The sequence below is a fragment of the Talpa europaea genome (assembly GCF_964194135.1).
Source record: "Talpa europaea genome assembly, chromosome: 2".
Taxonomy (NCBI): Eukaryota; Metazoa; Chordata; class Mammalia; order Eulipotyphla; family Talpidae; genus Talpa; species Talpa europaea.
In genome coordinates this window covers 9,818,258-9,830,186 of record NC_140068.1, presented here as the reverse complement: position 1 = coordinate 9,830,186, position 11,929 = coordinate 9,818,258, and the positions used below count along the sequence as shown (strand labels likewise).

The 11,929-nt window shown below is 47.8% G+C and overlaps 1 protein-coding gene across 1 annotated transcript in view; it reads right to left on the bottom strand.

Annotated features, from left to right (window-relative positions):
* Positions 1 to 1,341: 1,341 nt before the first annotated feature.
* Positions 1,342 to 11,929, bottom strand: part of ARID1B (AT-rich interaction domain 1B) — a gene marked incomplete at its 3' end in the record, with an annotated part of 355,694 nt that continues 345,106 nt past the window's right edge. Inside the window, exons 17-20 of the mRNA XM_084228519.1 lie at positions 9,397 to 9,493; positions 7,161 to 7,944; positions 5,178 to 5,308; positions 1,342 to 3,063 (exon numbers count right to left, since the gene is read on the bottom strand). Coding sequence (XP_084084645.1) covers positions 1,342 to 3,063; positions 5,178 to 5,308; positions 7,161 to 7,944; positions 9,397 to 9,493 — 2,734 coding nt within the window. The remainder of the gene's footprint in view (positions 3,064 to 5,177; positions 5,309 to 7,160; positions 7,945 to 9,396; positions 9,494 to 11,929) is intronic.

Below are 11,929 nucleotides of genomic sequence, written 5' to 3'. Positions count from 1 at the left end.
TACTGAATAAATGATATTCATTAAGCCAGAGGAAAAGGAGGAATTTACATCAAGTTTTTTTCTTTTTTTTTTAAACTACATTATCTTGAAATACAAATGTGGATTCTTGTCACTGAAAAATCTTTGAAGTTGTGTTTCTTCCTTTTAGCTGTATTTTTTTTCTTTTTTGTCTGTACTGATAACCATTTTCTAAATCAATCCATATGCAACCATTTCCACACCTTGATTCATGAAGCAAATTGTGATCAGCTGCTCTCCCGAAATAGAGCATGACTTTATACATACAGAAACTTGTACATTACCCTCTTTTTTTTGTTTTTTTTTTTTTTGTTTTTGTTTTTGTATTTTTTCTTTTTTTTGGAGATATGGCCCTAATGAAAAAATATATAAAATAAAAATAAAAAATTATTTAAATCTACCATCACTTCGTAGTTACCACATCATGAAAAAGAAACTAAAAACTTTGTACTAAAAAAAAAAAAAAAAGAAAAAAGAAAAGAAAAAAATGAGGGTATGTTTAATGTACAACTTCTATATACATCACAGCCCATAGGCAGTAAAAAAAATATTTAAAAAAATGATTAAAGGAATTGTGAAGAACTGTCATGTGGAAGGTCAAAGGACAGACAGCAGACATGACGGCTGTGGTGAGGAAGCAATTTCCGTTGATCGTTGCCAGGTTTGTGTTTTCAATCTTAACTTAAAAAAAACATTGTTTTTGCTCCTAGCCTAATGTAACCATTTTTTCCTGTGGAGAAACCAGTATCATTTCATAGTTTGACTACTGACGGACATACCTCCTGGAGCCCCTATACCTACGTTTCTAGAAGTTTCTATTGCACTGAGCTTTGGGCGATGGGACACAGTTTTCGTTATCTGAAGAACACGCCTAGGAAATTGACACTTTTTCACCTTTTTGCCTCCGTGAGGTGAATATTCCCATCTTAGCATCTTTTGCCACAACTTTTTTCTTTAAAGTCAATTCGCTTCCCAAAAAAATGCAATACAACATGGAAAAGAACATTAAAAAGAAAATCTGTGAAAAACAAAAAAGTGACCTTTGAATGCACTAGACAGCAACTTTGGTTAAAAAAATTAAAAAACAAAAACAAAAACAAAAACAAACCCCAAAAGATGTACTTATACACACAGACAGCAAATATTAATTTCATAACTGTTCGAATTAATTATTTCTTTAATTCCCAATTGGTAAATAGTGAACGGGGCAGAGGAGCAAAGATTTTCTTTTCCTTCTTCCTACGCTGGATAAACAAGAACAGAAAACAGCCAGTTATACGGGAGCCTCTAGTCTTCACTCACACATGCTGCCTCTCACTGATGTCATAACTGCCCAATCTGAAACAGTACATCACAGATGACAGACGCAACCAGAGAGTTCAGGACGGCCGAGATGGAGATATCCAGCAAGCGGCCCTCGTGCAGCAGGAACTCGGAGCGGTTCTCGTCCACCCTGGCCATGGCCAGCAGGGCCTTAGCCGCCCTGCACATCATGTCCACGCTCGGTGGTTCTAGAGGTGGGGGCTGCACGTGCATGAGGTTATGCTGGCTCTGCTGATACTGGGCCATCGTGACCCCATCCTCCAGGAAGCTTATCAAGTTTCCAATGCTTCCCTTCTGCACCGCTATGGCCCTGGCTGCCAGCGCGTCCCCTTGGGCAAGGTTCGATAAAAGCGCCATAGACATTTCTCGACAGACTGGGTTTTTGCGATCCCCAACGTACCTAACTAACGTAGCATAGAATTTCTCCTGACGACTAAACGGAGGCGTGGCCAAGATCAGGTCCACATTATTGTCCTGGATGCTGAGTTTACAGAGGGTCTCCAGCACAAGTCTCTGGGGCGACAGGACAGAGTTGGGTCCCACCGTGGGAAAGGGGTCTTGCGCCTCCGCGGAGGGGCACACCATCCAGTGCAGCAAGCCATCCAGAATCGGCAGGCAGATGCTTTCCGTGTACGCAGACAAGTCTAGCTGCCCGGAAATGTTGGCCAACGTGACCAGCGTGTTATCCCGCAAGACCTCGAGGCAGTCCCACCACCACTCATCTTTGCTGCAGGCCACCCCTTTGTCCTCGTCTTCCTCCTTCTCGTAGGTCTGCGGGGCTCGTTTTCTCTCCGGATGCTCATGGTGAAGAAGAATCAGCTTCCCCAGGATCAGCACCAAGCCTGGATGTTTGGACATTTCGGCGTCGTTCCCAGGCACAAAAGACAAGCTACGGACGATATTGGACACACAGATGCAGCGCTTGGCCAGAGAATCCTGCCAGTGCGCGACGGTGCAGAGCGGCGTCTCGTCGCGGCTCCGCGGCTCGTCCTCCAGCAGCTTGATGTTCCGGTGGCTCTTGGCCTGATGGATGCCGAAGGGGAACTTGCTGCTCTCGGGCTGGGTGCCGGGGTGGGCGTCTTCGGGCAGGGCCCCGGGCCGGGCGGACAGCACGTCATCGATGGTGGCGATGATGCTCTTCTCCTGCTGCTCTTCGGAGTCGCCTTTCCCCTCGTGCTCTCGCTTCCTGCCCGCGGAGCTCGGAGGTGGAGGGGGGCGCCTGCGGGGAGGAATCTCCATCTTGCTCTCAAAGTGAGTCTGGATGTGCTCCGTGGTGTCCCCCCCGCCCAGCTGCCAGTGCAGGAGCCCGCTGCTGAACTCCTGCACGCGGCCCAGCCGGTCCGAGCGGTCGACGACGAACAGGTTGTTCTTCCTGACGATCTTGATGGGCAGCTTGTCGAACTTGCTGGCTTGCCTGGGCTTCTCCCGGGGGTCAGCGGGGGCATCGGGGCCGGCCGGAGCCACGCCGCCCCTCTCCTCGCTCTCTGTCTTCTCGCCCTCCGCCGCCTCCTCCTCGTCCTCCTCCTCGTCCTCCAGACACTCGGCTTCGTCGTCCTCTTTCCCGGAGTCATCGGCCGAGGACTGGCTGCCGTCTCTCCCCGCCGCGTTGTGGTCCAGTGCTTTGTGGCCGGGGTCTCCCACTTCATATTCCATAAGAATTCCAAAAATGTCGATCAGGCATTTCCTGAAGTACTCTACCAAAAGTTCGAGAAATCCAGACAGCTAGAGAGGGAGGGAAGGGGAACAAGAAAGGGACCGTGTCACAACAGCAGGACTGAGAAGGGGGAAACGCTGGGGGCCAATACCATGTTTTCCTCATTATTTTCACCTGTTTTAATTCCTTTCTGGCGAAGCCGAGAGACAAAAACTACGTCAGCCAGAACGTAGGCCCCGAATTTTACAATGTGAATGGAACCAACATTTACTGTGGCTTTACCTGCCGCTCACTTTCTATACCATCCCCCTGAAAACGTAATTTCAAATTACAAAACTTATTTTCAAATTTCAGTAACTTCTCTTAAAGGAGGGAGTGCTTTGCTGTTCTTTGCCTTATTTTTTCTAATTTAAATACCATGCACCTGTTATTAGAAGAGTGGCGATGTGTGTTTTATGGACTCATTCATTCCAAGTGAGTCTGTTTTCTTCTCCATCTCAGACTTGCTTGCCTGGATTTTTACGGTTATTCTTAGGACCTTAGGGTTATTTTTGTCTCAGGTGCCGTAGGTTACTCTACTTTATGTTCTCTCTATATTTTTGGGAGAAGATATTTGCTGATAATTTCAGCAAGGGAGAGCTCATAAACACAGAAAATCAAGAACAAATCAATTTGGCCCCTGATAAATGACTCAGAACGTCTCCCAGAATGCGCGGCGTCTCGGTTACAAGTCTACCTGGGAGACAAAAGCCACTGTGAGAACAGTTTTGCTTCCTTTAAGCAGATGTTTGTGTCAAGAAAACCGACACAGGCTTCCATAGGCAAGCGCCCAGCTCCCCTGCTCCCGTGCCGGCACCACCACATTGAGGGATGATCAGGGTGAGTGAGCAGTAAAAAGGAATCTTTAGCTAGAAAAGTGCTATGGAAATCACACTTTCAGAGCCTGCTGTCAGTTTCCAGAAAGTGGGCTTGGCACAATTATTATGGAGTGAGGGGATATCCAAGCACCAACCGCAATGTTCCTGCTTTTAAAGTACAGAAGCATAGCTTTTCAAGGGGAGTTGGGGTGTCGTCTTCCCGCTTCGAGTCTGCTTCTTCCCCAGGACAGAGGAAAAGGGAGGTGGCGAAGCCACTCTGCTTAGGAAAGCATGTGACCAGCAGCAGTTCACCTCATGTAATGATGGAAATGAATGAACTCCAGTAAAGGCCCCCGTTTATATTTAATATGCACTTTCTATAACAGTGGCCCACGTGTGAGTCTTGTGGCCTGACACACTTGCTGTCGGCTGAAAGTGCCTTTCAGGGTTATGCTGAGGACTTAAACGAGACAAGGGAGAGGAACTGGGACTCGACCCTATTTCAACAGGAGCTGGGGCATGAGATGTTCCGGCTTTTTTCTCTAAAAGCGGAGCCGTTGACACCCAGTAAGCAGGAAGGATCACTTTTTCTCATTTTTGTTCTAAGTATTTCTTTGAAGATTCATAGCTCAGTTGACTTAGGCATTTCTTCCTAAATCTCAGTCCCCCTTCTGCCCCTGAGCGATTATGCTAGATGCTGCCATAAGCCTTGAGTTCAAAAAGGAGCATTTGAGCTCACTGAAAGTATTGGGCTTTTCCACGGTTGCTTCGCAATGACCTGGGAAAAGCAGATGCTGGCGGGAAGAGATCAAGGCCAGCCTGGCCAGGCACGCACGGCTACGTCGGCGGGTTGGTGGCTCACGAGACTGGCCTACTTCTGTATATGTCCACGTTTTCTATAACATAGAATTTCTTCTTAATTAAAAGAAAGATGTCATGTCCCCCTGGGAAGTAGGGTAACATCCCGATGCAGCCTAGTGTGTTTCTGACACTAACACAGTCATAACTGTGTTACACTGGGTTCTCAGTAGCCCGCCCATGATCATTCTAAATCATTCATTTTTACTACTATACTCCCCCCCCCCATCACCGCCCCCCCCCCCATGGCTACCTGATGAGACTGGCCGGTATGTAGGTCTTTATACCAAAATGAATCATTATTCCAGATTAAATTCTCAGTCAACTACACACTGATTAATGTTATAACAACTACAATGATAAAAAAAAAGCCACAGAGGAGGTGCTAATTACTCAGGTCTAGTTCAAGTGCTACGCACAACTGACCTTCTCATTCTCGTGGTCCTTGGGTGGCGGTGCCCACTTACCTGGGAGAGATTGAAAGTAGCGACAGTGCTGTCATCGTACAGGAGAATATTGATGGTGTCCAAAGCCCACGTACTTTCGGCCAGAAGCCCTGACTTAAGGGACATCATGACACGCCAGGCCTCTGGAGTAACTAGACGGGGAGAGAACACGGCATGATCAACACCAACTGTGCCAAAGAACAGAAAATAACCACGGGGGAAGGAATAAAGGGAGAGTTGAGGAAAACGTTGACTTTGAATGTTCTCAGGGAGATTACACATGACCCTTTCACGCTCTAAATGGAGGGAGAAGCTGTACTAAGAGCTATCGCATAAGATCTTCTTGCTCTGTGGGCTCAACATGAGCCAAGAGGAGCAGTAGGGGTGGGCGTGGTCAAGCACAAGTCGTTCTTTCTCATCTCCAGTTTCTTTCTTTTGGCTCCAACGGAGCCTGTAAAGATGCGTCAGGGTTTTCAAGAGACGAGTAACCCACAAACGGCATTAGTCTTTAGCCCGCTCCACTCGGACTGCTTCAGGCAGTGCCAAAGGAAGGGGGGAGGAGGCAGAGGCGACACTCGTGAACCCCCACGCAGCACATCCTCAGGCTGTGGTCCTCACCCCGCTGCGCCCTCTCCTATACCTGACTCCTGCCCTCGGAGTGCGCTGTTGACAAACATGAGCCCTTTGATGGGTCAGATTTTTCTAGAGCTTGGCGTGAGCCGGGGAATGGGAAAGAGAAGACGTTTTCTTCCCATTCCTGATACTGGGGATGCAAAGTGGATAGAGACACTGCTCGCGCGCTGTGCGCTACGCTGGGGCAAGGACAGGAGGCCCATCGCCTGTGTGCAATTTCAGTGGGGCCATCCTGGGAGAAGGTGGGCATGGGCGTGAGCAGACCCCCGAGACCAGGACTTGCTGAGGCCACGGCCAACAGCAGCAGCGGATCACAAGATTATTTTAATTTCATCAATTTTTCAAATTTTCTAAGATAGGCACATAGTACTGTTATATTAGAAAAGGCAGACTTTCTTTTTAAAATAAGGAAGGTAAATTTCCCTAGGCTGGCATAACATACACTGAGGAATTAAAAAAAAATACACTTAAACATAGACACACACACACAAACACACTGTACATTTTCCATAAAGTGGTGCCAGTATCTTTCTCATCTCCAATGCGCCTCTATAAAACTCCCCACCCTCTTCCTAGATCTACGTACACCCACGTATCGTTAATATCCGATGATCGAAATAGCATTAATATTTTTAATTTTCTAATCACCGCAAATGTCTTAACGCAGGTGATCTTGAGATTTTTGAAAAAGGTTTTTTTTTAATACAGCTGAGATTTATTTAAACTATAAATAAAACTGGGATTTATCAAAAATGATGCGAAGAAACGGAGTGTAGTCCCAGATATTTCTGATCTCTTAATTAGTTCTGGGAATATTACAAGTAAGATGAACAGGCAACATCAGGATTAAATGAAACAGCTTTACACTGTGTCTGCCAGTGCTGTGTGGGTCGTGTCCACTGTCTGTCACGTTCCATATTTTGTGCCCGTCTACAGATCGTACTCACGCTGCTTTTCCCAGGGTCTTCACTACCTGTATTCACTGCCGGAATTTGTCCCCCAAATTCCGGACTGGCTTGCCTCCAACTTTTCTCAGACCAGCTTCGCATTTTGTTAGCCTTACAGTTGTTCTGTTCAGCATGAATTGCAGAGATTACGTGCTTGGTGAAGGTCAAACCTTTATGCCCAAAATGTCAGGCACAGTCACTGACGTCCCTCCCCTGGCGCGCTCCTGTCTCACACAAATAACACACAGACGTGAAAACACCACCCTAATTCATGCTCCCTGGATGAGGGGCTCCCAGCTGCAGCCCCGTGGAAACACCTGTCCTGCCTGCTGGTTGGAGTAAGACTGTCACCCCTCCAAGTTAGGGGGGCAATTCTAGGCCTGGCTGGAATTCACTTCCGCAACGAAGACTTGGGCATGCTTACCGATATCTTTTGAGGTAATCTTCCGCCTTTGTTTCAAGACTGGCTGTGATGCTTCTACTGAGCCGGGAGGAAAGGTGATCTCCCTCCTGATGGGGGGTGGCTGGGTGGGCGGCCCGGCGACCTGGGACGTGGGGACGGTGGGCATGACCTTCTGCATCTTCATAGAGGGCAGAAAGGGAGACTTGCTGGGAGACATGCGGCTCTCCAAGGAGCGCTGGAAGGAGGCGGGGCTGGGCGCCCTGGAGATGTGGTTTGGCAGTGACGGCGGTGTCTGGTAGGATGACTGAGGCGGGCGCGTGATGGGCTGCATGGAGGCTGACGATGACATATAAGGCTGACGTTGGCTGACGTGAGAAGGCCACTGGCTCTCGTGATTTATTCTTTGATCAGGTACCATCATATCATCCGTGCGGTTCATGCCGGGGTAGGGAGGGGCCTGTGCAGGCCCGCCGGGGCCTTGCCGGTTCTGGTAGGGGTAAGGCATATCGTTGCGTGTTGCCCACATGCTCTGCTGAGGCCCTTCGCTGGAGGACGACTGCATCGGGCCGCCCATCATCTGCGGCGGGATCCCGTGCGGCTGCATCTGCCCCGGGCCCTGCATCCTCTCTCTGTTGTAGGGGTACGGGTACTGTCCCTGGAGGGGCCTGCGGTCCGGGCCGGAGTAGGAGCCGCCATACTGGTTGTACAGCTCCTGCTGCTGGCTGCCGTACTGCATGTTGTACATGTCTCCCTCGTGGCGCTTGGCTGGAGGCCCATACATGCCGTCCATATGGCGTTTGTAGTTCTGAAATCCACATAAAGACAAATCGCAGTGATGTGCTTTTACAGGTATAATCTCACACTTAAGTTATGCAAAACAGCTACTGCCTGGCGGCAGGCTCGTCTCCTGATGAAAACAGGCCCCTCAGTGAGGGACTAACAGCTCACAACTGTGTTTTGGTATCACTCAGTACCCTGTCACGCACCCTGAAGAGGGCTGCCAGAGTTTGTTTTCATGTGCTTGAAATTTTCTGTGGGAGAGGAAGCCTCCTCTCCTTTGGTGTCTCCCAGCCTGTGACATGGGAGGAGGGGCTGGGGGGGCACTGCCCAGTCAGCATCGGGCAGGGGGCCTGGTGCTCCTCCAAGATGGTGTGGGGAGGTCAAAGTGTCAATCTCACAGGCATGGGCCAAGGATTCTGAGCGACAGCCTGAGAGTCCTTGGTTCAATAGATTTCTCAGGCCTAACTGGAGAAAAGGCTCCACCCTGGACCTGGCTCTTCAGTCGGGGCTCGGCCACCTGCCCCACCTGCAGCCTGACTGCGAAAGCCCAGTGGTCCTGGTCATGAGGACAGGGTTGGCTGGGCACAGCCATGGCTGAGCTCGCCTCTGGGAGACGCCTGGGGTGCCGGCACCTGAACACAGGGAAGGGGCCCCCTGGCGGAGTGAAGGCGATGCTATGAGTGTTACCGTGCTTTCACTCAGAACTGTTTAACAGTGCAGTTCACTGTGCCTGCCTGCTCCAGCAACACTGAATAAATGTTTAAAAACTGCTTATGACTAAAAAAAAAAAAAAAAATCTAAACTCCCCCCACCAACAAACAAACAAAAAACCCCCAAAACAAAAAGCTCTCTGCTTTACAGGAAGTCTGGGACCTGAAAATCTGCTGAGATTCAACAACGCACTCTGGTCTGAGAGCCACAGCATGAAGAGCCGTGCTCCCCACCAGCTGTGCTCCCCACCAGCCCTAAGGACACAGGGGAGGTCAGAAGGCCTCAGGGGCCTGAGTGCAGGGCTGTGCAGACCTGTCCCATCTGGCTGAAGTACACATTTGCTAGAGTCTATTTTTTAAAAGTCCATTGGCTTTCCCAGTTACAATATTTTAGGTTGTTTTCTTCTCTGTATCCTCTTGAAAACAGCTCGACAAACTTTTGTACTAATAAGGGGTTTTGATACAATCGTATACACGATGGACGCACATCTAAAACCTACTTAACTTGGGCTTGTCATTATTTACAAGGATGAATGTCCCTAACTTCTTATATTATGTTTATTTTTGGGCCTCATACATCAAGAGTTATTTTTATTTTAATTCAAAATCCAAAGACTGAATCTTAATATGAACAACTATATCCTGGTTATTTAATAAACGCGAAGCATTTTTGTTACACTTCTTAAAATTCTTCAGAGTAGCGTGAGTTTGGGTTTTACAAAGAAAGCACTGAGAGGCACGCCCGCTCACCAAACTCGCCAACTCACCGGCTGCTGTGGGTACAGGCCAGGTTGGTGTCCTCCATATGGCGGCTGTCCTGAGGGAGGGCCTTGGCCTGGGTACTGCTGCCCATAAGGTTCATGCCTAGAATGAGGCATCCAAAGAAAACTTCATTTACAAAGGACCTCAGGCCAACAGAGGGATCAAAAGCCCATTTCTGGAAACTCCACGCCCCTAAACATTCTTGTTCCTCACCATACACACCTTGTTATTCCTCGCTATACACACCCTTCGTTCCTCACCACACACTGTGTTCTTCCTCAGCACACACACCTGGCTGTTCCTCAGCATACACACTGTGTCCTCCTCAGCACACATACCTGGTGGTTCCTCAGCACACACACTGTGTCCTCTTCAGCACACACACCTGGTCATTCCTCAGGCCACACACCATGTACTTCCTCAGCATACACACCTAGTCGTTGCTCAGCACATACACCGTGTCCTCCTCAGCACACACACCTGGTCGTTTCTCAGGCCACACACCATGTCCTTAGCACACACACCTGGTTGTTCCCCAGGCCACACATCATGTCTTTCCTCAGCACACACAATTGGTCGTTCCTCAGGCCACACACCATGCCCTTCCTCAGCACACACACCTGGTTGTTCCTCAGCACACTGTCTTCTTCCTCAGCACACACACAGTCTTCTTCCTCACCACACACACCTGGTTGTTCCTCACCACACACACCTTGGTCAGAGGCATTCGGAGCAGCAACAGCTCTTTGGCTTTTAGCAGAAGTGATGGCAACACCCATTTGGGAAGGCTGCCAAGCTTCTGGTTAGTAGGTGTGAGAGGAGTCCTGGCTAGACAGGCAGGCACCCTCTGCCTTTGAGCTGAGGCCCTGCCCAAACCCTGAAGCATCCCCAGGGAGTGTCTTCAACATTGTGGTGTGGGGTATTCACAAACACAAGAAACTACAAAAAAGATTCATGCATCAAGGCAGTATCTCCAGGAGTATTAGAATATGGACATGGAACTACAGAAAACCTTCCTCTTCTGACTTTCTCACTATGAATATAAAATACTCAATTTTTTGAAGGCATACTTCAAAATTAACTCAAATATTAGCGAGCTAGTAAATAATTGTGTAGATACACATACTCAAACTCTCTAAGTCCTATGACCCCTAAGGGCCACAGAAAGGAGTAACAGGTGTATTTAAAATATATTCCTACTAGGTCTTAAAAGGGAATGAATAATACATTTATTTTTTAATTGTTACCATACTGAGACATTATAAGCACCATAAAAAGAGCATATTTAAAAAAGTAATAGATTAACTGTTAACTGGTTACTTTATTGAACCTTGTAAGAAAGAATAGTTGGACTCATATTCCTAATCTGGCTAAGGAAACTACAAGCAAAAAAAAAGAACGAATATTTAGAGAATATCACCTGTGAAACAGATATCAGAAAGTTGTAACTACGTTGATATGAAGAAGAAAGCTTACATAACTTACATATGAAGGAAGAAACAAACATAACTGACATGGATAAAATTCAAGCTAAATAGGCAACACTTTTCCTGAGAGAAGCCTGAACAGTGAGGGAGAGGCCTCTGGGGTGGTGGAGTCAAAATGGTGCCCAGCCTAGGCCCCACCTTACTCTAAGAGAGTGTTCTGGAAGAAATGGAAAAGTGCATTTGCTTGAAACATATATTAAAGAATATATATTGCAGGACAACCATTCACTGTCCTTCTAAGGAAAAAAAATCTAGCTTTTTCTTTCTTGACCCTCGAAGACAACCCAAATCTAAGTAAACCTCAATGCAGTACACTAAGCATCACACTTAGTCTCAACCACCCAGCGGAGGGTTCACAACCACTCACCACACTAATAAGCAAAATTCTCATGTCACTATCAGAGAGAACCCTGAGCCTGAGCCTGTGATGGCTGTAGGCTCCTAGGACACAGGGTCACAGAAAATTCCAGAAAGAAATATTATTTGGTATAAGAGTGATTCTTCTTCAAAATTTTTTTTTGCCTTTGTACTAAACCAGGGAAGCCCTTCTACTACTTAACTGTCTCTGTGACCCCAGACTCCAGAACATGGATGATGGAGGGAGCAGCTCTGACTTCAGGTTTCTGAGGACCCCACACTTGGATTCTGAGGTCAGTGCTGGAAACCCAGCCCTGAAGCGCCCATGTGGCTCCAGGAAGAGATAGAGCCTTCTACTGTGACTTTTTTTTTCCCCTTTAAAAATCAGATAATATTTTAAAGTGTTTGTTTCTGAGCATCTCTTGTAAGGGAGGTAAAGAATGTGTCAACCAAGGGACAGGTTGTTGCAGTACTGAAGTCAGGGCACAGTTAGGGGGCTTCCTCGCCAAGAAGCCTAGTGGAGGTTACTGATAGGGAGCCATTCTGTTGCCTGATCTTGTTACAAATGAACCTGGACCATGCCGCCGCCTGAATGCCATTCCAGGGTTGAGATGCCCACATGAAAAGCAGTTCTGAGGCTTTTCTTGGAGAGGCTTGTTAAGGAGCCAAGTGTTTTTGTTTAAAATGTTCATGG